The sequence below is a fragment of the Syngnathus typhle genome, linkage group LG21 (genome assembly GCF_033458585.1).
Source record: "Syngnathus typhle isolate RoL2023-S1 ecotype Sweden linkage group LG21, RoL_Styp_1.0, whole genome shotgun sequence".
NCBI lineage: Eukaryota > Metazoa > Chordata > Actinopteri > Syngnathiformes > Syngnathidae > Syngnathus > Syngnathus typhle.
In genome coordinates this window covers 7,798,437-7,824,656 of record NC_083758.1, presented here as the reverse complement: position 1 = coordinate 7,824,656, position 26,220 = coordinate 7,798,437, and the positions used below count along the sequence as shown (strand labels likewise).

Sequence of the window (26,220 nt, the reverse complement as noted above, 5' to 3'; positions counted from 1 at the left end):
ATAAACAGTCGCCCTCTAGTGGCGCTTATTATAACCATTATTATATATAATTATTATATTTATATTATATTATTATAACAATACGTCAACAAATAAATATCCAAAGAGACTAATATTCCATTCTGAAATCTCATTGATTATATTCGCGTACCATCAAACAGGCAACGATGACTCGTCTCGAAACACTTTGTTCAAGTCCCAACACAATGCCCTTGAGCGAAGCACATCGCCGCCCACCCAGTCTGCTTTGTGTGTGTTAAGTTGTGTGTACACACAAATTCCGCCCTCCGAGAGGTCTAATGTAATAAAAGAAATCTCCTTGCTGTCTGCGCTTGTACTTCCAAGCAACAAGGTTACCATGGTCACTGCGTGATGGGCTCTCCGCAAAATGACACGTTGATTTTCCAGACTTTATTGATTTTATTATTAAAGGTGGAGAACAATAAAAGATGACTGACTGCAGCCTGCGAGTGTTATTTGAATGCGAAGTGCTACATTTATGTAATGTTGTCAAATTTGGGTACGTCGGCATAAAAAGGCCTCTACCGCCCTCTGCTGCTGAAAATAGGGCGTTCGTTTCGTCTCCATTTTGAAATATGGCTCACGCTCGCGTTTCGTCGCATTGAAATTGTTCGTGGTGCTTTATTTTTAACGACCAAAATCATCCACCATGGAGATGAACGCCTTTTCCTAGTTTTATTTTGAAATGTTGTTCCACATCCGGTTTTGTTTTGAAGGCGTGAAAGGAACCTCTTTTTGCGCTCTTGTCTCGTAAGGGAGAGCTTGATGGCGTTTCCCCCTCAGTTCGGTCCAGTTGTGAGAAGACAAAGTCGAGCGAGGAGGACGTCGATGCGCAAAGGTGCTCGTCCGCGATGAAAAGTGCTCCGAAGCGAGGCCACTTCACCCCGAAGAATTAACATTTTCCCAAAGCGGTAAGTTTTCTGACACTTTTGTTGCCGTTCAATGCGGACGGGCGACATAAGAACTGCGGTCACCACTTTTTTCTTTTTTTTTTTAATGATTTTTAAATGAACATTAAGAAAATACTTTTCGTCTAGATATACCAAACAACCAATAGACAGCAGTGAGTTATTTAAATATTTATTGACTAATAATATTATAATATTCTTGCTGTCTCCATTTTGAATGGATTGCTTTTTAAAGTCACTGGCAACTCTACTTAAAATTAGTGACTCAAATTGTTTTGGGGATATTAAATTAGAAAACGCTGTGGTGGGCAGCCGGTGGTGATGCTCAGCTTCCAGGATGACAGCTGAGCTCCTCCATGTTGCAGCCCGACCAGGCAGCCGACTCGTTGGGCTGCAATCGCCTGCAACAAAGACAAAATTTGCTGATGTGAGCTTCAAATTAAAATTGCGCATGATCCTTTTCTGAAGCTCCCCCGCCTTTGAGTTAAACTCATTAAGTTGTTTTGCAATTTTATGACTCGGTCATCTTAATGTCATTGAAATGATCTCCACCCCGTGACAACTTTCGGAGGCTGTTTTGTTCCGTGGCTCTTTTTTTTTCCGTGGTCATTTAGCAGGCAGGAAACGCTTCCTGGAAGGCCCACGGCAGGCAGGCTCTTCCTGAGGGGTCTCTTCAATCCCTTTTATGGTTCCGTCCCGACGAGCATTTCAGCGATCTGGCGATTCGTGACCGCCGCCGCCGCTGAGGAGGAGGCAGCGGGTGCGAAAGGTCCAAAACGTCAGCGGGGAGGTCCGTACCAGGCGCTTTGGGGAGCGTTAACCTGCTGAGGAATGCGGAGCGCTCGCGACCCTCGCTCGACCTCTTCGGAGCGACCCAGATCACCTGGCAAACGTCAACGCCAGACGTTTGTTTATTTCCAAGTTCCATCAGCCAACGCGGAGAAGCCGACGGCAGCAAGTCACGGCTTCTGCCAAAAATCTGGATACGAGAAGGGGGTCCACTGCAACTCGCTGATATATTTTCCAGACGCATTTTTTTTTCCTTCTGGTGTCTGTTTTAAGAATCAAATATGGCCCACCCTGCGATTTTCAATCATCTTTTAATCGCCACCCAAAACATTCTTCCGTGTCTTCTCTTGGATTGAACCGTGAGAGGGAAAATATTTGGACTCGGGGGGGGGGGGGGGGGGGGTAAGCTCGATTTCTCCTTTTGTGGCAGCTGGCCAAATGGAACTCGCACCCCGCCGAGATGAGCCGACTCGTTCCCTCTTCCTGCGGAAATACCTGCAAAGAATTTTACGTTGGGAGTGGAGAAGCTGACGTTTTTCCAACAGGCCTCGTGTCCTGTGTTGTGCTAACCACGCAGGAAATGAGGTCAGGCCTAGAACTCCCCCCCCCCCACCCCCTCAAGAAAAGTGAACAAGGAAAGCCACTGTCCTGATGTTAATCACGCTCATGCCCGTTGTGGGAAAAAAAATCTTCATCCATCAACGTCCACCGACGTCCCCCCAATGCGCCCCCTACTGTCAAACCGTAGTAGTTGCAATCTGCTCCACACATGACTTTCTTCTTCTTGTCTGCCAGGCCCACTGGAGGAGAAGATGATGTCTGACGCCAGCGAGATGTTGGCGGCCGCCTTGGAGCAAATGGATGGGATTATTGCAGGTAGGAAATGGGGGAGGGGGGCTGCGGGAACATCTGGAAAGCATTGCAGTGGGAATGTGCGTGATCCCCCGACCCCTCAATTCCACTCCTACCTGCTGTGTAACGTGAGCTCATCTGAATCTGGAAGATGGCTGCTACTGGACGGCTTCCTTCTTGAAAAGCAAAGCGAAAAAAGTTTCCACTGTTCCATTGAGTGACGCACGCTAATCATTATTCGAGCTTCGGCACTTGCGAGTGCAGGCTTTCGGGTTTTTTTTTTTCCGCTGTCCTTTCCAACGGGAAGGGGGATCACATGAGAAGCGCCGCCGTCATGGTTGTTTTCAAGAAGACTCTGAGCTCATATTTCCTTACTTCTGATTGGCCAACATGTGATGGCTCTTTTTTTCTTTTTTTTTCTCAGGCTCCAAGGCCATGGACTACTCCAACGGGCTGTTTGACTGCCAGTCGCCCTCGTCGCCGTTCCTGGGCGGCCTGCGGGTGCTGCACTTGCTGGAGGACCTGCGGGGGGCGCTGGAGCTCATGGATAACCAAGAGCGAGACAACCTGCGCTGCCAGATCCCCGACTCCACCGCCGAGGGACTGGCTGAGTGGCTGCGGGGCCGAATGGTAAGCGGCCGGGAGAACCTGTCCAAACAAAGCTGACAGACCCATTTGCAGACAAACGGCCACGCTGTCGAGAACGTCCACCAAGAGCGTCTGGCTCGCCTGGAGAGCGACAAAGAGTGCCTCATCCTCCAGGTCAATCATCTAAAATGGCTCCTAGCTTGCTGCAAAAGCTTAAAGATGGTTTCCACTCGCAGGTCAGCGTCCTCACAGACCAGGTGGAGGTGCAAGGGGAGAAGATCCGCGACCTGGACAGCTGCCTGGAGCGCCACCGGGAGAAGCTCTGCGCCACCGAGGAACTGCTGCAGAAGGTATTAGACGGCCAGCGTTGGCGCGCTCCCCTGCTGAAGCGGCTTCCGCGTCTGCTCCCAAGGAACTTCGGACTCGCTCGGCGCTGGAGACCCAGAAGCTGGAGCTGGTGACGGAGCTTTCGGCCGTCAAGCTGCAGCTGAGCGCGTTGGAGAGGGACCGCGCAGATCACCAGGTAGTGGAAAGGGCACTCTCCCGCTCATTGTTTGGAGGTTCCGTGGCGGGGGGGGGGTCACGTGACAGGCCCCGCCAGCTGTTTCCTGCCTCGACATGGAAGGTCACGCTCTTCTTTTGCAGGAAGTGGGCCACTTGCGTCTCCGTGTGGCCGACTTGGAGAGTGAGCGTCTGCAGTGTGACCGGAAAAGCAAAGCTTCCAAAGTGAGCTCCTCCCTCCCTCCCTCCCTCCCTTCAATTCATTTGACCACCGTCGCACGTCGACTGACATTTATTTTTTTTTGTATCCGCATCTATTCTTCGCTCTTAACGTCTTTCCCGCTCCTAACGTCGCCTCCAAAGCGGGCGGCCGGAGCTGAGCTGAAGGTTTGAGCTTCTCGTCCTCTTTTTCCTCCTCATTTTGTGGCCTTTAAACCCGCCGCTTCCCCCCTCACCGCTTTCCCCCGACTTTCCCGCACTGCGAGTGTAAGTGCGGCCGCCGCCGACACGCCGTCGCCGCCGCCGCCGTCACGTGACCTTTGAACGTCAGCGGCACGCAGGGTCTGACTGCGCTTCTTTGGCACGCAGGAAGAGCTGCGGCTGCTGCAACGTGAGCTGGAGGAGCGAGAGGCGCAATTGAGGAACTTGAAGGAGGAGAGCGGAGCCGAGGGGCTGCCGAGGGGTGAGCGCCAAAACTAAGATGCCACGCTGATGATCACCAGAACAACTTTGGGAGGAAAAAAAGCTTCTCTTGATTCTCGGTCACGCCGAGGTTCAATCGGAGCGGTTCCTCGTTTATCTTCAGCGCTTCTCGTTCATCTTACCGTGTCGGCCCTCGTGTGCTTTTTGTCTTCCCGCCAGATGCCCAAATGGCCGAGATGAAGACGCTGTTGGACTCCCTGGTGTCGGCCAATGACGAGAAGGTGCGGGGAAAAAACCAAAACAAAAGTTGATGTCACTCACAGATTTGTTCTTGTGGTCAGGAGCAAAGGATCAAAGAGTTGGAGAGCACCCGAGTTCTGGAGAACGTCCAAGGTAGAAAGCGACACAAGTCACCTTTTTGGCTCAGCTCATGATGCTGCTCATTGATTTATTCACTCTTTGGCCACAAGGGGGCAGCATAATCTATTAATTCAAATCCGTGTAGCGCTTTGAAATATGTCATCCTTGCTTCCTGCTCAATTTGAACTTCTACTTTTGCCCTCAGAGAGGCCGAAGGAAGCCGACTACGCCGACATCGCAGATGATGGCTCGCTTCCCGCCCAGGCCGGGCCGGCATCGGAGGGCGAGGCGGGAAGGATCTCGGCGGAGGTAGGCGCACACCCCCCCCCCCAAATCCAAAGCGCCCGCTGACTTCATCAAGTCTTCCCTTTCGAGGCCAAAAGCAAATGTGCCACTTTGGCCGAGCGAGACGCGTTCGGCGCCAAGCGGGTCCGGGCCTCCCTCGGTCGGGGCTTCTTCAAACTGCGGGGAGGCAAATATGCCAGTGGCGCAGCCGAGACGGAGCGCAAAGTCCCGGAGCACCTAGACTTGGCCTCCTCCCCTCTGACCTCCTCGCCTGAGAGCAAGAAGAAGTCCAAAGGCTTGAGGAAGTTCTTGGGCAGGTAGGGAACTATCCTGTCCGGCCGCCGTCTGGTCCTCAACAACGTGGCTCTCATTCCCTTCAGGTTGAAGAGGAGCCACTCCACGTCGTTGAACGCCGACGACGAGGCCGACTTCCGGCGCGGGGGCGTCCGGGCCACGGCGGGGCCTCGCCTGGGCGGCTCGCCATCTCCGACGGAGGCCCCCTTCGCGCGCTGGACCCGAGAGGACGTGTGCGAGTGGCTCCATCAGCAGGGCCTGGGCTTGTACGCGGCGGCGGCTCACGACTGGATCCGTTCGGGACAGAGCCTGCTGCAGGCGTCCCAGCAAGACCTGGAGAAGGTCAGACATTGCTCAGCAAACATCTGCAGAATGTGACCGCAGTGACACAAGGCGTGGTTGTGCAGGAGCTGGGCATGAAGCACCCTCTGCACAGGAAGAAGCTGCAGCTGGCCCTCCAGGCTCTGGTGTCGCACGACGACCTCCTCCGAGGCCACCTGGACCACCACTGGGTGACGCGTGAGTGTTCCGGGTGGTGTTGCGGCAACGTGGACCTGAACCTCATGGAGCGTGTGCGTTGCAGGCTGGCTGGACGACGTGGGCCTGCCGCAGTACAAGACTCACTTTGAGGAGGCCCGAGTGGACGCCCGCATGCTGCACTACATGACTGTGGTCAGGACAAGACTTTCTTCTTCAAGGATGTCTTCCTTTGGACAACCCTCTGTTTCTTTTAGGAGGATCTCCTGTCGCTGAAGGTGGGCAGCGTGCTTCACCACCTCAGCATCAAACGGGCCGTGCAGGTCCTGCGCCTCAACTCCTTCCAGGCCGACCGTCTGCGCCGCCGGCCCGCCCAAGAGGTAAAAGTAGCCCAGGGCCGGCTCGGCGCCAATGTCACTGTCGCGCCCTGTCCGTCCGCCCGCCCGCAGACGTGCACCCGACCGCTCGACGTGATCCAGTGGAGCAACCACCGCGTGATGGAGTGGCTGCGCTCGGTGGACTTGGCCGAGTACGCGCCCAACCTCCGAGGCAGCGGCGTGCACGGCGGTCTCATGGTCAGAACAAGTCAGGTCAGCCAATCCAAAGGTCCGGCTATTGTTTATTTCTTTCTTTTCTCCAAGGTTCTGGAGCCGCGCTTCACCGCGGACGCCTTGGCTCTGCTGCTCAACATCCCGGCAGGAAAAACGCTGCTGCGGCGCCACCTGGCCACGCACTTCCACCTGCTGGTGGGATCCGACGCGCAGAGGCTCAAGCAGGAGTGTCTGGAAAACCCCGACTACGTGGTGCTCACTGCCGCCGCCAAGGTCAAGGTGGGAGAGCGGACGACATTTCCAAATGAATCTCGACGAAGGAGCATTTTGCGCACATTGTCTTTTCCGCAGCCGAGACGTTTGTCGTTCGGCAGCTTCGGAACGCTCCGGAAGAAGCGTCACGACGATTGCGGCGACTACGTGTGCCCCATGGACGTGGACATGGACATTGGCGTGGGGCTCCACAGGGACCCAGAGGACCACCTGGAGCAGCTTCAACAGGTACGACCGCTCCTCAGCCGTCACTTGGTGGCTCCCTCGCCCATACCACAAGTTTGTCTCGGGCCAGATGGACGACTCCGAGGGCGCCGTGAGGCAGATCGGCGCTTTTTCCGAGGGACTCAATCATCTGACGGTGAGGAAAGGCCTGCCAAGTCAATGCCTTGACCTGACCTGACCTGACCTGACCTGACCTGACCTGAGCTCACCGTCTGCTTCCAGAGCATGCTGGAGGACGAGGAGGTTTTCGGGGAGATCTCAGCAAGCCCGCCGGAAGGCGACCGATGCGATGAAGACGCCACAAGACTCGTCAAGTAACGCTACCATGTGTGTGTGTGTGTGTGTGTGTGTGTGTGTGTGTGTGTGTGTGTGTGTGTGTGTGACTCTTTGCGTGTTAGCTAAACAAGGAGTCGTTTTGGGACGAGACCTACGTACCGCATACAATTCAATTCTGTTTCTTTTTTTGCAATAAATAATGACAAAACTAATCTGTCCTGTTTTTTTAATCAGGTGCTGACTCTTAGATTAGATTCTTTTAAAAATATGCTTTCCAAAGTACAAATGAGGAAATATTGATATATACAGATCCAATAGGAATCTACTTTAAAAACATCCATCCATCCATCCATCCATCCATCCATCCATCCATCCATCCATCCATCCATCCATCCACTTTAAAAACACCTCATACAAAAATAATTCGAAGTTTTATATTTAGAGAGAATATATCGTAGAATTTGAAAAAATGAACAAGTGCAAAGTTTTAATGAACACAATTGAATAATGAAGCTTCGTAACATGCCATTATATAACATGACATGTGACTAACGGGGTAAAATAGTTTTATGAGTGAAATGTTTCTTACATGAAATGAATTAAGTTGTTGATCTACTTTTCCGACAGCAGAATAATTCGAAGAAAAAAAAAAAATCTAAACGAGCCTCGTGGTAATTTCCTGCAAGCGCATTTTGTGTCCTAAGCAGACGGACGGCCGTGCATTCGCCTCCGTACTTTTTTTTTCTTCATCTTCCTCGACTTCATCTTTCTGAGCTCGACCAGCCTCGTCGGCACTCACACAGGTAAAGGGAATGAACTCAGCGAGACTGCAAATGAAGCGCGTGGGTCTTAATTGCAAAGTTGCATTCCATCTTCAGAGGTGCTTCGCTGCGACGAAAATGGCGTCGGCGTGAGCTTTGCCATTTTTCTTTGCAACTAAACGCGCAATTAGCTTACCTGAAGCAAACGAACGAAGAAAAGTAAGTGCCTTTATTTGATAGACCCTAGCGTGACTTCAAAAATGCACTCGGTAGGTTCTCAAACTTTTGGACCTCGTGTTTTTTTCTTCTAATGCGCACTTGCAACGCTAATGGCGATTTTTGCAGAATGACCGTGTTACGTAAATATCAGTTTTCTCAAACTATTGACACCAAACGAACCTTGGAAATGGAGCAACATTGCGAGCAACACTAAGCGTGTTTGTGCATTTAAAACAAAAGTGATTTTTTTTTTTTTTCCCCCCGTAGTTCAACGGAAAGATACAAAACTGTAGCCTACATCAAACATGCATATTAAAGTTAAATTAAAAAAATCCCCAAACAAAGATACATTTATTCACAAAATCTCTTTAAAGATACAATGTTACCGTTTTGAATTTGACCTTTGTAACGTTACTTGACTCATCGGTATTATAATTCCAAGGCAAACCGCTAGAGGGAGCTCGAGTCTCACACTTCTTGTTATCGTGGATGGATTCTTGTTTTGCTTTTAGAAATGAGTCCCCGATGTTATGAGAGAGCTTTTGACTGGCCCAAAGCAAAGTTCGCCATTAATATTATGATGACTTATTATTTTGCAGACATCTGCAAAGATTGACCAACTTTGCCAGCGATGAAGGGGGTGAGGTCTCCAGATCCCCAATCTCCTCCCCAAAACGCCCCCGAGCCGCCATCTGTCTTCCTGCAGATGCCGGTGGGCCACAGCAACCTCCTGCCCCCCCAGTTGAATGTCACCTGGACGGTGTCGCCCCGCCTCCCCAGCGCTCACCCTACTCCCAGGTTGCCCTGGACCTCATGCCCGATAGTGTTCGGCGGCAACAACAGGTGCCCCCTGATGACCGGCGGCCCTTGGCGCCTGCCGGCGCCGCTGACCATCCAGGCCGCCGCCGCTGCAGCCGCCGCCGCCGCCGGCGCCCCTTCCGTGCCTCTGTTTTTTACCTGGAGCATTGACGACGTTGCGATCTGTGACCACTTCCTGCTGGGGGTGTGCCCGTTGGCGTACAGGTGCACGATGCATCACACTCCGTTCCCCTTCCACTGGCAGCTGTACAACAGCGAGGTGGGGCGCTGGGTGGACATCCAGTCCCGGGCCCAGCTGCTCCTGGAGCGCCTGTACTGCAACGTGGACCAGGATACCCTCACTCTAATCGAAGGGTAAGTCGGGCCAGATTCTAAGTCCAGTCCTCTGATAGTTGTGATCCGGGCTAACGTTCCTCCGCAGCTCCGTCCGCTTCAAACTGGACCTGGACGACATGGAAATCATCGACGAGTATAAATACACTCACGCCAGGCGACTGAGCAACTCGGACAGTTTCCTGGCCAATGCGCATTTCTTTTGCCAATGGCGCGTTTACTGGTGGAACGAGAACGACTGGGCCGAGTACGACCAGGTGCCCGCCCTTGCTCCGCTACTTCCGATTGGACCTCGGTAGCCCCTCCCCTCTCCCCGTCCGACTGATGTTAAGCGGTGCTGTGTCCAGGGCGTGTCTGTCCTGCTCCTGTCCAGAATGGCCCTCAAGGAGCCGATGGCCGCCTTCATGATAGGCTCGCGGAAGTACGTCGTGGACTTCACCGACATGACGCAGACCAACGTGATGACGGGCTTCCAGAGGGTCATCCGCTGCCGACCGGCGTATCGCCCTTTAGAGTCCCTCTGCCCTCACCTCAAGTGGGTATCTTCTTCTGCCGCATGGAGTTTTGCTTTTCCTCTTTACTATCATGCTCCTCTGAAACAGGACAGGGATTGTCTTGGAAGCCATCCCGCAACCTTTTCATCCCAACTTCAACGTGGACCCTTTGGAGAACTTCACCACATGGTATCCCCCCGTGTGGCAACCGGACAGCGAGGCGGACTGCCAGCTGCTCGATGTTCCGCGTCAGACCAAGACCTTCCAGATGATCAAGAAACTGTTCTACCAGGGCCTGCCTGAGACCAAGGTGGATATCGTTATCATCCAGCAGGTCCAGAACCCACTGCACTGGGACAAGTATCAAAGGTAAAAGAAGCGATCGGACCGATTGACGGACACGCAGTTGACGTGGCTTTGTACCTCTAGGCAGAAGGTGCACATGGAAAACAAGCTGGGCGACTCCCAGGAGCTTCCGGAGCGTCACCTTTTCCACGGGACCTCCCGAGACGCGGCCGAGCTCATCTGCTACCTCAACTTTGACCCGGGCTTGGCCGGCGTCCACGGGAAGATCTTGGGTCACGCCTCCTACTTTGCCGTCTCGGCCGGCATGTCGCACGACTACGCCGTGGAGAGCGCGCCCGACGGGCTGCGCCACATTTTCCTGGCCAAAGTCCTGGTGGGAAAGGTGACCAAGGGGGAGGTGGGGTATCTCCACCCGCCTCCATGCGACCCGGGCCCGGGTTTCTACGACGCCTGCGTGGACGACGTGTCGCGGCCGAGCATTTTTGCCGTGTTCGACAGCTGCCAGTGTTACCCGTACTACCTGATCAAGTACAAAGAGGTGAAAGGCGTCGTGGAGCTCTGAGACCCGCCCGGCGGCGAATTTCTGTGAGTGTTCTGTTCTCTTTCCACGTGTTTGTTGAGTATCCACGTTTGTTCTAAAACGTACCGCCACTGTTAGCGCAAGAAGAAGAAGAAATGTTCCTTGTTGAAACTGCCTGCACTTTAGTTCAAAACTGGATGAGTGCAGTTTTGTTCTGGGACCAAAGCAATGTTTATTAAAGGAGCCGTTGCTCAGACAAATTGGTGGTGATTTCCAAATTTATTTACAGTACTTAGGGTGTGTGCAATTTTGCATGCGTGTCACAGAAAAACAATCAACCGTAACAATAATGCACTTGTCATCCAGGTCAACAAAAAAAAAAAAAAGAAGTCAGCCAGCCTTCCAATGATTGAGGATGTCTGCTTTTGTCCTGAGGGGGGCGCTGCAGGAGAGCCCGCTCTGTTCGATCGGAGTCCTTGAAAACAAAAGTCGTGCGTTCATTCGCAGGCCAGCTTGCCGTCGAAGCTGGACAGCCCGATGGCGAAGGCTTGTAAGGCGCACATGGGGTAGTTGTAGTCCAGCGTGAAGATGGCGTCGGCCACTCGGCCGAACTGCATCACGATGTAGTCGGCTGGTGGAAAAAGCCGGCGGGCGGTTAAAGACGCGCCGACGTTCCGCCGCGTCTCGCCACTTACGGTCGTTGTCGTGGACGATCTGGAAGTTCTTGATGGAGGCCTGAGTGACGCGTCCGTGGAAGTTGAGCACGTAGGACTGCGTGTCGTCGTTCCACATGGGCGCCTTATTGTGGAGCTCGATCAGGTTGTCCAAGGAGTGGCTCTGCCAGCGGCTCACCAGGCTCTCCTGCTCCTGAGCGCCCGCAAAATAGAGTCGACGTCGGTGGTACTGAAGCCTCATCTGGTCAAGGACTCACGTTGTGGGGCCTGACGGGCACTCGCTCAAAGTCGGCATTCATGCCCGGGATGATGACGGTCATCTTGCGCGGTCCCTTGAACCCCAACACGTTGGTTTCCTGACGGGGAGAAGGCCGAATGAGAGCTTGCGAGACGGCGCTTTTGCCGCCCGACTCACGTAGCAGACGGCGGCCAGCTCCTGTCGAGTCCCGCCGTCCTCCATGGCGGCGCCGTTCTTGCAAGGGTTGGCGCCGTTGTTGTACACGGTGAATTTGGTGCCCATGAGGTTAGACCTGGGACGAAGAACATTGTGGGGAACGGCCTCGCCCGGAATTTGCATTTCTGGGATTTGTACCTCAGTTTGCCGATGAAGCTCTCGCCTTCTCGCGACAGATCGGTGGGGTCCACTGAAATGAGGTAGTTGGATGTCTTGCTCTTCTTTCGCTTCCTCCCTGCCAACAAGAACACCTGAAAGGGAAAGCGGCAAGTCGGTCGAGCAGCTCGATGAGCGGAAGGGCGTGGCCTTCACCTTCTTGCCGTCCTCCCTCTCCATGTGCATGTAGTACGTAGGGTAGAAGCCGCCGTCCATTCCCTTCTTGTCGCGGGTGATCCGGCATTTGATGGTGGCGCCGCGCGGGGCCGGAAGCAACGCAAACTCGTCCAAGTTGGACACCTCCAGAAGAGGCGAGCTTCTGGAGGAGGGCGAGCCGCCGCCGCTGGCGACCGCCTCCTAGTCGGTCGGCACAAGACCCCCGTGAAACGGCGCCGGCCAGCCGACGCGTCGGCGAGCGCCGAGACAGCTCACCGGGTCCTTGGCGCTGGAGGCGGAACTGGTGGTCTGCGTGCCGGGCGTCGGGGCGTGCGGACGCTCGTCGTCATCCTCGTCCTCGCTAGATTCGTCAAAGTTCATGCTGCCGGACAGGCCTGGCCAAAGACATTTGAGGTTTACGAGCGAGCTGGATCCCAAGTCTTGGTTCTTCACCTTGTTTGCGCAGAAGTTCGTGGATGTCGGTCTTGTTCTGGTGCGGCGTCTCCGCGTCGCCGGCCTTGTCCTCTGCGGGCGACGGCGGCGGCGGAGGCCTGAGCGGGGACTGAGTCTTAACTTGGCCTTGCTGCACGGATGTGATCTGGATTTTCATTCCTTTTTTGGATCCTAGAAATGCCGCCGGGCCGTTGAAGCCTAGGAGGATCAAAACGTCGGTTGCGATCCGGCGAACGGGCCCGTCTCGTGCCGCTGCTCACCGTCCGCGATGATGTCGCTGACGTCGCAGAGTTGCGACTCCACCAGCGGGGCTTGCTCTTCACCGCGCCGCGAGCGGCTCCGCCGGTGCCGGGCCTCCATGTTGGGCTGCACCATGAGCGGTTCCTGCCGTTTCCGCCGCTGCTTCTGCTCCAGCAAAGACCTCTGCAACGTAGCAGAGGAAGGGGTCGGCGCCGGTTCCTTTCCGTCGCTTCCGGATGGCGACTGCCGACCCACCGACCTGTTTTTCCAGCTTCTGCTGCATGATGCTGCTGTGCTCGTCCAATCCGCTGCAAGATGAAGCCGAGAAGTGAAACAGGTGCACCTCCGCACCTTTTTTTTTTTTTCTTTGAATTTCTCTGAATGGGTGAGTGTTTTTTATTTTTTTTTATCAGGAGTAGACCCACAGAAGATCCAAAAAGTGCCTGACAAGTAAGAAGTGAAGGAAGTACAGGAGAGAATGGCGGCGGCGCCACCCTCGGACCTGGTGAGGAGGGGGGGGAGGCCTTGCCTTGCCCTGCCTTGCGTCGCTTAGCGACGGCCAGAAAGGGCAACAGCGGGGAGCGGGGGGACTCTTCTGTGGGAATACTCCTGGCTTAAGAGTATCCGGATACTGGATGAGAACAGGTGTCGGTGACAGGGTGGGTCGCCGGGCGCCGTTACCTGGCCAAGCTGGCAGAGCTGGAGGGTCTCCAGGATGTCGATTTGTCCAAGGAAGAGAAGCAGAGGAAAGTGTTTAGAGCCGTGACTTTGGAAGTTGCCGTGCACAAAATCGTTTGTTCCAAAAGCCAATTGATACTTCTGAGCCCGTTTACGAACGTTACGATTGTCTGCTTCGAACGGCAAACGCGGCCAAAACGCCTAACCTGTACGACCAGCGGCTGTAGACGGGCTGCGACTCCATCCTGGCTCATTCCCACCCCGAGGCGCTCGCTGGAGACGTGTGGCGAGCAAACCGCGTCCGGGCCGGGCTACCGAGCGAGCGAGCGGGCGGGTGGCTGGAGAGGCGGCGGAAGAGGAGGCTCTCGTTGCCATAGCGAGGGCCCCGTTTGTATTTTGTGTGTGTGTGTTTGTCCTCAAGGGACGAGGCTGAAGTGACACCTAAGTGGACTGATGAGGAGCGAGGGGACGGGTAGGACTAATTGCATGGAAAAAAGGTGACGGGTGTCGGTAATCACACCTTAACAGCGCCGTCAATGTGTGCGAAGTTACCCCATTTATTTTGAAGGACAGCTCTTGGCGAGCTCGTCGCAGTTCACAGGGGCGTAGCTAGAAACATTTGGGGTGGCCAGGGTGACCCATTTTATAACAGGGACGACCTGCTTGAATTTAGAACATGTTGGGAAAAATTAAAAGAGTATTCAAGCTCACATTCACACCTCATTTGCCGTGCAGCCCCGATCGTACTCTGCATCAGATGCATTTTAGGCGAATTGAATCGTTTCCTTTTATTATCAAAATGCAAAGGGGATTTTTATTTGGGGGGGGTGAAGGGGATTGCCTCGCAGGAATGTAGCAGCACAGCAGGCGAGCGAGTTCAAACATGCAAGTCCTATTTTTCTTCCCCCAATTGGATGACTCATTTAAGTGCAATGTAGTGCGTGAAAAAGAAAACTTTGGAAGTACACGCCACCCACTCGCTTTTCGCGTCGTGGGGTACGTTCAAACGCGTTTGTTGACGTCACTTTAGCTCCCCCAAAATATGCTTGTTCAAGTTTCTCTTCGCCGCGGAGAATCGTTACTGTTAGCACGTAGCATTAGCCCAAGTCGTCCCTTTCTCGCCCAAAAAGTTACGATCGTCTTCGCGTGGCGAAAACAACGCCGTGGCCATGGCAACTCGGCCCTTGCTCAGGAAACACATAAAAAGTGACTAAAAGTGAGCATCAAGTGGTTTCTTCTTACCTGATGGTGTAATAAGTCATGTTTATTCGCGGTTGCTAAGGAAGATCTTCGTGCCTCCGTTTTTTCGCCGAGGAGCAACCCCGTCCTTAGTTACGGCACACGCTAACAAGGCGCGCCCTCATTGGCGGAAGGACCAGCTAGGTGGCGTGTGATTGGTCGACTTTTCGTCGCGCTCGTGTTTTCTCAGTCACAAAGTGAACGTTTTGACGCTTGGCTTGGCTTTGGGGGCCAATAAAAGGTTTTTATGTGACTTTAATGTCAATTGTCTTGCTGCTAACCATTCGTTTGAACACCAAAAACTCTTTCTAGCCATAATTGTTTCATGTAAAATGCACAGTTTCCTCACATTGTCCATAACGTTTGCATTAGGAGTGGTAAGCCAACGTTAGCTGGTGATGAGCTTGTTCCATGGCGTCAGCTGTCCTCTCTCCTCCAACATTGCCATCAACCACAGGCGCCTCCTCCAGGTCACTTTCAGGTTGTAGTGGCGCTCAGGTGTGTCCGGCACCAGCGTCTCGGGCGGCTGGCTGCGTGGCGGTGTGCAGGGCTGGGTGAGAAGCCATTGTGAAGAAGAAGAAGAAGAGGAGGAGGAGGGGGATATGGAGGAGTCATGACCAGCATGTAGCATCACTTTTGGAGTATCCACATTCGGTGGTGCACAGATGGAGGTCCCTTCGTTCACCACCGGTGGACTGGAGGAGGAAGAGCATGAGGCAATGTCCCGCTTTTTGAAGATTTGCCTCGTCGGTGCATTCCTTTGGCACGCCCCATTTTTCGACGCCTCTCCTCCAGAGTCTGCGTGGCTCACGTGCGACCTCTTTGCTCGGTGAGGTCGAGGCAGGTGCCCGTTAGACTGGAACGACAGCAGGGGGAAATTGCTTTGGCTTTTCTTGGAGGACGGGCTGCAAGTGTCCTGGAGGTTCTTGCCCAAGATGCACTTCCTACGCCGGCCGCGTCTTTTCGTGGGAGCCGTGGACTCCAGTGACGTTTCAAACTGTGGGTTTACCTTAAATATAACAGGAGAGATTAACCGTATGCTACTAAATGTATGTGTGCATGTAAAGTTACCCAGGAGCTGAGGTGGCTGCGCGTTGGCGTCTCGGCAAAGAACTCTTTGGGATGCAAAGCAGCCCGGACTTCAGGAAAGGACGAGAGGCTCGTGCTGCACACAGGCTTCTCGGCGAACAGCAACGAAGGCTTTGCAGTCTTGGAGCTTTTGCGAGGCATTAAATAACATGTCCAAAGACCTGGAGGATATCAAGTGTCTTCATTGAGCAAGGAACATGTTGCATTTAATCTGAAAGGTTACTCACCTTAAACTTGATTTTCTTTTGTTTCATTGTGGAGATTGTAGTCATATGTTATTTTGCTGTACTTTGCAGTTCGCCGTAGTTTTGACCAACGTACTTCCGGTTACGTCCGGTTTCACATCTGATTGGCCAGCTATGAGCGGCTACCATTGGTTGGTTTTCAATCCATGTGACCAGAGAGGTCCCGAGCGGCGCCAAAATTCAAAATTACGTCTACGAAAGGGGACATTTGGAGTCAAATCACTTTTATTTAATCTTCTGTCTCGGTGTGGGGATTAGCTGCAATTGTATTTTCTTTAAATGTGTAATTTTCTAGTTGGGCTGTAGTTCGGCTGCCGTTTCGAGACAACCACGCCCTGGTTACATCCGATTGGCCAACACTTTGTTTACCCCCACACCATTGGGTGGTTGGGCTAGTTGTCTAGACACGTGACGAGAGCCACGACCGGAGCACCCCAGCGCCGAAATTCAAAATACGCTTATTGTTAAAAATGAATTTATTGGCTTCTTGTTGAAAACATCAAAGTGAGTTTGTGAAATTTTGTTTTATTACTTCATTACAACCAATTCCACAAGAAAATATCCACCCAAGAGACGCGACCGTCACTGTAATGTGAAGGTAACATTCTGGTTAGCTGTTAGCTGTTAAGTAGCCTAGCCTAGCTTAGCTATCACTTCCGCTCACAATAAACCTAACATTGGATAGAACTGTGTTTTTCACGGTCACTTTTGATTGTGTATTTTAATGCCTCAGTACGGTGACGTTTGATAAATATTAAGCTAATAAGATCATGTTCTAACATCACTTAGGTCTCACTAGCCTTTACACCAAACGTACCAATACATAACGGAATTAATTTGGAATAGAACAGTCTGTTGAAGCTATCATTTTTAATAAAAGGTCTCGATGTAAAAAATACTAGAACCTCTATAAGTATTACATGACGTGACAGTTTAAAAACATTTACCCATGCAAAGCAAAGACAGACCCACCGCACCATGACAATATACCTGAATATGTTCACTTTTTTTTTTTCTCCAGCATATCTGTGGGACATTTTGTGCAACTGGTTGACCATGAGACGGAGCCCAAGGAGACCCCTGATTCTTAAAAGACGCAAGCTTCCCTTTCAGCAGAGCGAGCCTCCCGCGAGCCAGGATGCATCAGTGCCTCAAGGGAGCTCATCCGCTTGTCAGTCCTTCCCAGACGGCGTGCGCATCCTGGATCACCCCCACCTCCCCGGCACACAGGTGGTGGTCATTCCCAAGACGGCCGAGCTGCGCAGTGTCATTGAGGCACTGACAGTTAAAGGCAAGGAGCACGGCGCCCAAGGGCCCAACAAGTTCATCCTCCTGGGCGAAAGCGGCAGCCTGGACTCAGGCTGGCTGGACAAGATGGACCGGGACTCCGGTTTTTCAGGGAGCGCGCTGGGACAATTGTCTCAGAGCTCCGTATTCACCGGAGTTAAACAACGTAAGAATTTTTGACTTTGAATTGACAGTTTTTAGTCCAAATGTGTATTTGTGCCACGTAGTTGACTTGATTCAGCTAGGAAAATGGATCAAAATATGATTCATCCCATTCCAGGGAAAAAGGAAGATGAGGACGGCCGTTTCAACAACAGCCTCACCAACATTGAGTGGTTGGAAAGGTGCGATGCTCTGCTGTCGGGGCCCGGCCATGACAAGTCCGATAAGGAGAACCAGACTGCGGTAGCCGTGTTGGAAGAAGCAACGCCCCCTGTGCGTGAAGCAGCGTGTGGCTCACCACCTGAGGTTATGCCAAGCAATGAACGAAATGTGGGAAACTACAAAATAATCCCTCGTGAGTTTTTCATCTTGTGCTGCCCCTTTGTCTTTTGCAGCAATCCGGGGACTGCCCGCAAGGCGATACGGCCATGAAGCCGCCCTTCTCCTACATGACCATGATCCAGTTTGCCATCAACAGTACTAAGGACGGCCTCATGACCTTGAAGGAGATCTACACTTGGCTCGAGCACCACTTTGACTTCTTCAGGGATGAGAAAAGGCAGGGCTGGAAGGTGCCAACAGCCTCTTTCCGCCCCCACCGCCGCCTCGACAACAATGTCCATCGTGAATTGATTGATTTTTTTTTTTTGCTTCTCGCAGAATTCAGTCCGCCATAACCTCTCCCTGCATAAAATGTTCCTCCGAAAGACGTCGCCTGACAAGAAAGTTTCCTTTTGGACCATTCGTCCGGAGGCCAATCGAGGACTCACGCTGGATCAGGTGTACACGGTCTGACACGCGCGCGAATGCTCGGCTCGACACGGCATCGGTATGTTTTCTTTGGTTTTGCTCTCGATCCTGAAATAAGTGTTCCTTTTCCAGCCCGGATGTAACCCCGTGGCAGCTTCTTTTGCCCTACCTGCTGCGTCATCGCCTCGCCAAGTAAGCCCTTCTGGATTGCAAGTCTGTTGTCACACCAATGACACTTGCGTTCTTTGTTTAATTGTTTATTTTTAAATAGCAGAAAACACCTCCTGTGTCCAAGAAAGCACATACTGGCTCTGGTGAGTTTGGTATGCACAAAATGAACAAAGGAAAGTGTGTTGATTTTATTTTTATTTTTTTTCTCCCCCTTAGGTTCAACAAAGCGGATGAAACCGATTCTCCCCCAAATGTCCCCCTTCCCGGTCCCCATCCAGCTCACCCTCGGCGCTTCCATTTGTCTGGCTTCTTCCTCCACGCCGGGCCCTCCCGCTCCTGCTCCTGCTCCTGCTCCTGCTCCTGCTCCTGCTCCTGCTCCTGCTCCTGCTCCTGCTCCTGCTCCTGCTCCTGCTCCTGCTCCTGCTCCTGCTCCTGCTCCTGCTCCCGCTCGCCACGCCGACGGCAGCCCCTGCAAAGCCAAAAGGCGCAGAAACATTCCAAAGGTGACACATTTACATTTTTGGGAGGGCTTTAGAAATGGTATTTTATTTGACATGCCATATTGGGAAGGAAAGCGAACGAGTGCATGCTGATCGTGTGTGGCCATCAGGTGGCGCTGTTGAGGGATGCGGCTCATCGGGCGAAGGCACCGAAAGCAGAAATGAGGGAGGAAGGGTCGTGCGTGACCCCCAAGCGTGGGAGCCCCATGACGCTCGCCCGCAGACGGCAAGCCGGCAGCTCCAGACGGAAGCAGCGTCTGGTGCGCAAGCAGCACGAGGAACCGCTGCTGCTCTACACACAGACCTCGGACTTGGACTCCAGTGTGGTTGACGAGCCGGAGCTCCAGGAGGGGCGGCTTCACTCCTACAAGACCCCCATCAAAGCGGGCCGGCGCCTGGCGTCCTCCACGCCCAGCAAGCCGCTGGCCGAGCTCGCCGGTCAGAGCGCGCTGGACTTCAGCCCCATCCGCACGCCCCTGCGCGACCACGCCGCCTTTAGCTTGAGCCCCACCCCCTTCAAGGACTGGGCCCTCTTCCCGGACACCGGCATGGCCTGCTCCGGAGAGCCGCTTCTGGCCGGCGGCGGCGGAGGCAGCCCGCCCGCCAACCGCTCACTCAGCGAGGGCCTGGTGCTGGACACCACCAACGACAGCCTGAGTAAGATCCTGGTGGACTTCAGCTTCAGCCTGGACGACATGCACGAGCTGGGCTTGTCTGACGTCAGCCTGTCGGAGCTCATGCCGCAGCTGGCGTAGTCCGCTCACATGCGGACCCACCCCACTGGAGTTTTTGTGTGCTTGTTTCTGCAGCTGCCTGACAGCGCTCCAAATCACTTTTGGACTTCTTCCCCCCCCGCCCCCTTTGACCTACTTATTCACTGACACTTTTGGTTTGTTCAGCCTTCAGAAAAATACCCTTGTTAATTTGCACATGTTGTTATTTAATTTTGAGAGTCCTATGTTACGCGGAGAAATACTTCCAGCGGTTCGTACAGATGCTATTAGCGGTTGATTAGCAATAAGCTACTTGACGGATTAAAAAAGAAAGCACTACTTGGTATTCGAGCAGCAATATAAGACTGTTAGTATTCAAGAGCCTCCTGTTCCCGTGGCGTCGTTATCGGTCCAATAAATAGGTTGCTGTTGCAGCCTCTAAAGAAAAAGTTTCGCGCTCAACTTTATTTCAGCCTTTGGATTAGGTGAAAGGAAGGCTGGACAAATATTGTCTTCGACAATTGTCACTTGATGGGTTGGGCGGCAGGTTGGCCTTTGTCCTCAGTAGGTCTTCACCTCCTGTTGGGCCACTTGGAGAAGGATCTGAATCTTTCTGCTGCACTTATCTGAGGAAGGAAAAAAGTCGTCACCTTTTCCACTCTTTGAGTTGTGTTTGTGAATGTCAACAACATTTGTTTCATTTTATAAGATGCATTTGTATTGTCACATTTTTTTCCCCCCCGTCATGTTTTTCTTGTTTATTTCTCAATTCTTTTTTCAATTCAATGTTTGGCACTTTAAATGATTTTTTTTCCCCCCATTCTTTGTATATTTTCTAAAATTCTCAGTTCTAACGTGGTGGGATGTTTTTTTCGTTTTTATTTTTTGGGGCGGTTGCAAACTTTTCTGTGGCGTTTTTCCATTTGGCTTACCGTAATTTTCGGACTATAAGTCGTGGTTTTTTTTCATAGTTTGGGTGGGGGGGGGCGACTTATACTCAAGAGCGACATATATATGGGGTTTTTTTTCATTTTTTTGGGCATTTTATGGCTGGTGCGACTTATACTCCGGTGCGACTTATAGTCCGAAAATTACGGTACTTATTTCGATTTAGTTATGACTGTCCCTCAACTTGTATGTAAACTTTATTTTTATTTTTTCCCAATATGTTGATTTATGTCACTTTACAAATAATTTCTCTGATCTCTATGCGACTTCCCTTCGGTGTGAGTCGTGGAGGAGATACCTATGGCTAACATTTTTTTTGTCGGCGTCAGGTGCGGGGACGCGACCCGACGCGACTCACTGAGCAAGCGTCTCCATCTGGGCGGCAGTCGGGACCGACGTACGGTGGCGTAGTACACTGGAACGCCGGTCAACGTCAACACGCAGCTGAGTCCCGTGTTCCAGGGGTCCGAGTACAGCGACAAGCCCACGATGAAGAAGCACACCGAGGTGAAGGTGATGGCGATGACCAGGGGGACCTGCCCGACGCCATGGGTGAGTCGACCGCCACCACGGGGGAATGAATTGTCGGCGTTTCTCACCTTGAAAGGCCGATGGAGCTGCGGGAAGCGGTGGCGGTGCACCAACATCCCCAGCGTTGCCAAGGCGATGAAGAACCAGCGTGCAAAGGAGGCCAAGCTGATGAGGTGTTGGATCTCCTCGGTGAGCAGCATCAGCACCACCAATGGGTACTGCACGGGCAGTTTGAAGCGCACGTCACGTTTCCTGACTTTCTCGTGAAATGGCCGCATCCTTTACCAGAAACAAGACGGCTGGAAGCGGCGTGCGCCGGTGGATGTGAATCATGGAGAAGATGTGGGGCCACTGACCCTCTCTGGCCGCCACAAACAGCATCCTTGGCACGAAAGCAACCATCGGCATCGGTAAGGCGCATTTCCGAATTTCCCCATTAGACGTCATGCCGCAGCGGCCGAGAAAAAAGGTCACCTGGGCGCGGTTAAGAAGCCCCCGTTGAGAGCTCCCAGACAGGACAGCGCCACCAGGAGGGGAATGACGGGCGACACAGCCTGGAGCGCGCGGTTGGCAAACGTCTGGCGCGGACAAACAGGCAAGTTCACGCAATCAAGGTCACAACTATGTCAAAGGCGTGACTGTGACTGACTGACCACAGCCACGGCTTCAGACGCCAGCAGCTCCCCAGGCGTCATCACGGCGTAGTAGGACACGTTGACGAGCACGTAGAGCACTGTCACCGTCACCATGGAGCAGATGACAGCCAGCGGGATCGTCCTGAGGACCCAGGGCGACACTCTGGCGCACCTCGCCCCGAAGCGCATTGATATAAGCTGTCCTACCTGTTTGGGTTGATGATTTCCTCCGTCACCATGTTGAGATAAAACCTACGAGAAAGAGCTGAGCTCCGAGCGTCTGACATCATCGCCTTGTTTGATTCTCACGCACGTCTCCACCACTCACCATCCTCCGTATGCGTACAGGCCGTTGTAAAAGGCCAGCGGCAGCCTCTCCGGCGTCAACGCCTCCAGCTCGAAGCCTTTCTGGAAGTTCTCCGTCTTGCCTGAGAAGACCAATGGCGTGTTTCAAAGTCTGGCTTCCGCCACAGCCCGCAGCCCACCTTTGGTTAGCGCCGTGACTCCGGCCCCGATGATTAGGACCAGGGCGAAGGTCTTGATGAAGGTCAAGGTGACCTGAGTGCGAGCGGCGGCGGTGACGCTCCAGCAGTTGACGGCCACCACGAAGGCTGCGGTGAGTAGAAAAAGTCCATTGTGGGAGAAGGGGGAAAGGGCCGCATGTACTTACTCACTCCCAGCAGGCTGACCAATCGGATGAGAGCCGTGGGGGCTTCGCAGGGAGCAAAGAATGGCTCCACCACGTAGCGTCCGAAAGCTAGCGACACGTAGGAGGCCACGGCCGGCCTGGCAGCAAAACAACTACGTGACATCATGGGACTAAATGATGTAATTCCCCATGTGAATAACTCCTAATGACTCCCACCTGATGAAGATGAACTCTGCCCACAGGCGTAAAAAGGCAGGAAGTGGCCCCAGGGTCTCCAGGAGATAAGTGTAGTGGCCCCCCGATTTGCTGAAAGTGGTGCCCAGTTCAGCGTAGCACAAGGCTCCTAATGGCACACATGGCCAAAAAAAACCTTTAAACCTGCCACTGCGTCCCATCGCAATGAACGTTCAAGAACGGCCGCATCTACCAAACAAGGAGAGCAGCCCACAGAGGGCCCACACCACCAGCGAGAGGCCCACGCTGCCGCTGTTCAGTAGAACCCCCTTGGGGGCGATGAAGATGCCGCTCCCCACCACCGTGCCGAGGATCAAAGAGGCGGCGGCCACCGGCCCGATCTGCCGCCGCAAGTGTACCGCCTCGTCCCGCCGAGCGCCGTCGTCCTCCTTCTGCATCACGCCGCCGACCTCAACCCAAGATGCTCCGTCGGGCCCCTTCGAAAAAGTTTAGCAATCCTCTCCGCGCCCCCCAACTTCTTCGTTCACTGATTGGCTCTCGCTGAAGTGGCCCAAAGCCAACCAGCGCTCCCCCCCCCCTCCCCCGGGCCTCATGGAATAACCGGCAGTTTACATGCTGGAGGCCCCAGTTTTGCTTTTATGTGCGACACAGAAAAGGAGGAGTTCGGAGGGAGGGAGGGATAGGGAGGAAGAGTGCAGCTGCACAAAACCGGTGCAACAACATGTCTAACGAGACCCCGCTTGCACTCGTGCACCCTCGCATTCCATTATCATTTTGCCACTTAAATCTTTGCCAAAATGGGGGCATCCTTACCCTAAAAGTAGTAGTTGAAAAAATCAGGGAAGGTTTTCATCCATTGCAGAAGATGGATGGATGGATGGATGGATGGATAAGTTTTGTTTTTTTGCCCTGCGGCACTTCCTTTTTCTTCCACAAGAGGGCAGCGTCACCACGTTGGTTCCTAATTTTTTTTTTTTTTTTATTCTGGCAGCAATGTTTTTTCCCCCCTCTAACTCCCTTGTTCTTTTTCCTTCAATTTGCAGAAGTGAAAGTGGCATGATCCTCCAGGAGTGCTCCCGTCAACCTCAGCTGCTCCCCCCCACTGTAAGTCAAGCCAATCCATTTTTCCTCATATTATTGTCTGAGGCACACCTGTCTCTGGTCACAATGACATTTTCAAAGCTGTAAACCTGCAAGCCAATACTTTTGTCCATATCTTGCTTCAACTGTGTTGCAATATTTGTCCATTCTGGTTTGCCGCCATTTTGGCCCTGGAAGAACTAGCGGCAGTGCTGCTTTTGCTACAGCTGCCTTTTTGGGGATGGGGAGGGAGGGAGGTAGGGAAGGTGTGTCCTCCGTTCTAGACTTCATGGCGTCACTGTGACCAAACACCTCGGGCCGCTTCTTGTTGCTAGGATACGCCTCCTCCCGACCGAGCTCTCCATGCCACCATTGTGGAGTAGCACCAAGATGGCCTTGGAAGATTTAAAAAGACATCATGGACAAAAGACAATTTGTGTCTTACATTTCTTAGCAGTTTAGTTCCTAGAAAGTCAGAAAAATATTGGGGGTGGGGGGGGGGTATTTTCACACATGATAGTTTTAGTTTGTTTTTTTTCTTCAAAAAATTTGGATTTTATTTTCTATACGGGCCAGTTTGAGAACATCCTTGTGAAGAAACTCCAAAGCTCAGCTCACCTTCTCCAACTGTCCAAAAACGCGACCACACTCATGATGTGACTTTTCCCAACTCCCATCAGAGGGGCTTGGAACGTCCCGCTGAGTCATCTTCTTTCCAACCCAATCAAGAATTCATGATTTTGATGACTCCCATATCCTTTGGACACAACCGGAAAGGAAGAAGGTGGCAATTCTGCAGCCCTTTGCCGCCCGGCGTTTCCTTTCCTGCACGCCAATCTGAATGATTGATGATGCTGACGACACCGGAAGAGGAGGCTTGAGCTTACCACACATTTCAATTTTTTAAAATACATTTTCCCGCAAGTTGCCAGCGTTTTGTTCGCTTGTTGTCGCGTGAGGGCGTTGCGAAGCAGATGTTAGGTACGTGGCTTCCACCCCCACGAGGGCCACCAAATTGCTGTGTGTTGATCTGCATGTACCTGTGCAGCTGCGGGACGTGCGAGGCATGGAGAAGGAAAAAAAAAAATTCTTCATTAGCGCCGTCTGCGGGCTTTCGGCCCCAGCTGCAAGGTTGCCTGGCAACTGGAACCCTGCTCGGGCTAATCGGGTCCGCATGCAACAGGAGTCCAACCCTATAGAACATCTGGAAACACGTCCACGCTGAGCCCAGGCTTGAAATAGGAAATGATTGTGGCTGCTGAATGTGACAAAAGCGGTTGTGTTTTGGCGTTTGACAAAACAATGGCAGAAAATGCCCTTTCAGCACCACGGACAGCGACGTCACACGTGTACAATCCAAATCCATGGCAATTGTGAAATGTATTGATTTGGATGCCTTTTCTCTTTCAGGTGGGACAACACGTGCGCGTTACCACGGCAACCGCAAGTACATCTATTATCTTCCTTCCGCGTTCTTTCCACTCGTTTGTTCCTCGAGATGTTTTTTTTTGCGTGTTCCTAATCAAGTGTCACCTGCCTCCTGATTGGTTGTCTCTCCTAATGAGGATGAAAAGCACAGCTGCAACTTTAAGACTCCTCTCCCTCCCCCCTACCTCCCTCAATGGTCTCTCCCAGCTCTCCTCCTCCTCCTTGTCCTCGAGCTCTTCTTCTCCGCGAAGCCACCCCGGAAACATGTCGTCGTGGGCACGTCGTCCGTGACCATGATGATGAAGATGAGGGTGGCGGCGGTGGCCGCGGAAGCGCGCCGGCCGCGCCTTCCTCCTGCTGCGCGGACGCACCACTGAGGCCATCCTGTTTTTTTTTTGTTTTGTTTTTTTTCCTCCTCATCTGGGAAAGGAGGTGCATGCGCAGGCTGCAGACAAGCGGAGCGTCGGCATCGTGAACGCGCACGGAGAGAAGGTAAGCGCGCTCCTGACCTACATCGCCAAGGTGATTGTGTGCGTGCTTGACATTGCCAGGAAGGGGGGGGGGGGGTTCATGGTGGCATGATGTAATGCACTTGAGACAATAGCCAAGCATGAACCCCCCCCCACCCCCACCAATACACACACAGGCGCTGCTGTTTAGCGTCAAGCTTTTTGAATGAATGAACACACGCATGCATTAAGCGCACGCTCACGTGCACTCGAGGGGGAACGGCCGGCGGCATGCAGGAGACGTCATCTTTCCGTTCAACACACACACACACACACACACACGCTCAACTGTCGAGCCGAATGAATGAATGAGCATCACACACACTCAGACCGATGGAATGCCTGCAAGAATATCGTTTTCACAATGTCGATACATCCTCGACACACACGCACTATTTCTATCAAATATAACAAGATATAATATCGGGACACATCGAACAAATACCGTGTGTATGTGTGTGTGTTAAAATACACGCCAAAGTATTGGGTCACAAACAGAGAGTGATCAATGACAAAAATGGCCAAAATGATCATTTCAGAGGTGTGTCCCAATACTTTTGTCTCAAACCTCCACTTCACTCATGGATGAATGCTGACTGTTGCTGCAAAGCATCGTGGGCAGTCACACTGTCCGACTGTTGATTGGCTGGAGTCGGAGCCAGAAATGCTAACCCGGAGTTAGCTTTCATAGCGAATCAACACGAGAAGGCTTGATATTATCTGGAGCGATTGGACAGGCTTCATCAGTGCCAGCGCCGCTCCATTCATAAGCACGTCGCAAAAC

General features: G+C 52.7%; 7 protein-coding genes across 15 annotated transcripts in view; 4 read left to right on the top strand and 3 right to left on the bottom strand.

Annotated features, from left to right (window-relative positions):
- The first annotated feature begins 774 nt into the window (after positions 1 to 774).
- On the top strand, positions 775 to 7,254 carry LOC133145573 (liprin-beta-1-like). The gene is given in 21 exon segments (XM_061269190.1): positions 775 to 932; positions 2,514 to 2,594; positions 2,995 to 3,332; positions 3,395 to 3,508; positions 3,571 to 3,681; positions 3,804 to 3,884; positions 4,023 to 4,046; positions 4,248 to 4,341; positions 4,521 to 4,582; positions 4,643 to 4,694; positions 4,867 to 4,970; positions 5,037 to 5,263; positions 5,327 to 5,582; positions 5,648 to 5,759; positions 5,824 to 5,912; positions 5,975 to 6,097; positions 6,167 to 6,292; positions 6,359 to 6,547; positions 6,620 to 6,769; positions 6,837 to 6,902; positions 6,989 to 7,254. Coding segments are annotated over 20 exon segments (2,478 nt in total). The 5' UTR covers positions 775 to 932; positions 2,514 to 2,530; the 3' UTR covers positions 7,085 to 7,254.
- A 1,399-nt stretch (positions 7,255 to 8,653) lies between these two features.
- On the top strand, positions 8,654 to 10,536 carry LOC133145657 (protein mono-ADP-ribosyltransferase TIPARP-like). Its single transcript, XM_061269302.1, has 5 exons — positions 8,654 to 9,195; positions 9,263 to 9,431; positions 9,522 to 9,709; positions 9,777 to 10,037; positions 10,098 to 10,536. Exons 1-5 carry the CDS (start codon positions 8,654 to 8,656, stop codon positions 10,534 to 10,536), a joined length of 1,599 nt encoding a protein of 532 aa, XP_061125286.1.
- A 218-nt stretch (positions 10,537 to 10,754) lies between these two features.
- On the bottom strand, positions 10,755 to 14,703 carry tulp3 (TUB like protein 3). 5 transcript variants are annotated; one of them, XM_061268282.1, is made up of 11 exons: positions 14,548 to 14,703; positions 13,309 to 13,335; positions 12,887 to 12,935; positions 12,648 to 12,810; positions 12,388 to 12,585; positions 12,211 to 12,329; positions 11,935 to 12,135; positions 11,761 to 11,873; positions 11,584 to 11,698; positions 11,426 to 11,524; positions 10,755 to 11,361 (listed from the first exon to the last, which is right to left on the bottom strand). In XM_061268282.1, the coding sequence occupies exons 1-11, from the start codon at positions 14,565 to 14,567 to the stop codon at positions 10,885 to 10,887; spliced, it is 1,581 nt and encodes a 526-aa protein (XP_061124266.1). In that variant the 5' UTR covers positions 14,568 to 14,703; the 3' UTR covers positions 10,755 to 10,884. The 5 variants fall into 5 exon arrangements, with proteins under 5 accessions (XP_061124266.1, XP_061124267.1, XP_061124265.1 ...); XM_061268283.1 differs by having other exon boundaries at positions 13,309 to 13,326; XM_061268281.1 differs by having other exon boundaries at positions 10,755 to 11,125; positions 11,190 to 11,361; positions 13,309 to 14,641.
- An 80-nt stretch (positions 14,704 to 14,783) lies between these two features.
- On the bottom strand, positions 14,784 to 15,990 carry rhno1 (RAD9-HUS1-RAD1 interacting nuclear orphan 1). Its single transcript, XM_061268285.1, has 3 exons — positions 15,861 to 15,990; positions 15,616 to 15,794; positions 14,784 to 15,553 (listed from the first exon to the last, which is right to left on the bottom strand). The coding sequence occupies exons 2-3, from the start codon at positions 15,772 to 15,774 to the stop codon at positions 14,933 to 14,935; spliced, it is 780 nt and encodes a 259-aa protein (XP_061124269.1). The 5' UTR covers positions 15,775 to 15,794; positions 15,861 to 15,990; the 3' UTR covers positions 14,784 to 14,932.
- On the top strand, positions 15,954 to 21,391 carry foxm1 (forkhead box M1). 3 transcript variants are annotated; one of them, XM_061268276.1, is made up of 10 exons: positions 15,954 to 16,382; positions 16,900 to 17,331; positions 17,446 to 17,633; positions 17,723 to 17,899; positions 17,988 to 18,116; positions 18,210 to 18,269; positions 18,349 to 18,391; positions 18,465 to 18,751; positions 18,859 to 21,129; positions 21,229 to 21,391. In XM_061268276.1, the coding sequence occupies exons 2-9, from the start codon at positions 16,935 to 16,937 to the stop codon at positions 19,501 to 19,503; spliced, it is 1,926 nt and encodes a 641-aa protein (XP_061124260.1). In that variant the 5' UTR covers positions 15,954 to 16,382; positions 16,900 to 16,934; the 3' UTR covers positions 19,504 to 21,129; positions 21,229 to 21,391. The 3 variants fall into 3 exon arrangements, with proteins under 3 accessions (XP_061124260.1, XP_061124261.1, XP_061124259.1); XM_061268277.1 differs by having other exon boundaries at positions 15,954 to 16,476; positions 18,352 to 18,391; XM_061268275.1 differs by having other exon boundaries at positions 15,954 to 16,476.
- On the bottom strand, positions 19,901 to 22,970 carry si:ch73-352p4.8 (cystine/glutamate transporter). The gene is made up of 12 exons (XM_061268284.1): positions 22,652 to 22,970; positions 22,441 to 22,567; positions 22,246 to 22,361; positions 22,061 to 22,186; positions 21,904 to 22,003; positions 21,783 to 21,827; positions 21,594 to 21,717; positions 21,415 to 21,518; positions 21,226 to 21,322; positions 21,009 to 21,158; positions 20,768 to 20,945; positions 19,901 to 20,087 (listed from the first exon to the last, which is right to left on the bottom strand). Exons 1-12 carry the CDS (start codon positions 22,854 to 22,856, stop codon positions 20,023 to 20,025), a joined length of 1,437 nt encoding a protein of 478 aa, XP_061124268.1. The 5' UTR covers positions 22,857 to 22,970; the 3' UTR covers positions 19,901 to 20,022.
- Positions 22,050 to 26,220, top strand: part of ppfia2 (PTPRF interacting protein alpha 2) — a 20,911-nt gene continuing 16,740 nt past the window's right edge. For all 3 annotated transcript variants that reach the window (XM_061268273.1, XM_061268272.1, XM_061268271.1), the window contains exons 1-3: positions 22,050 to 22,191; positions 23,463 to 23,523; positions 24,910 to 25,419. The gene's annotated coding sequence lies outside the window, so the exon portion shown is untranslated. The remainder of the gene's footprint in view (positions 22,192 to 23,462; positions 23,524 to 24,909; positions 25,420 to 26,220) is intronic.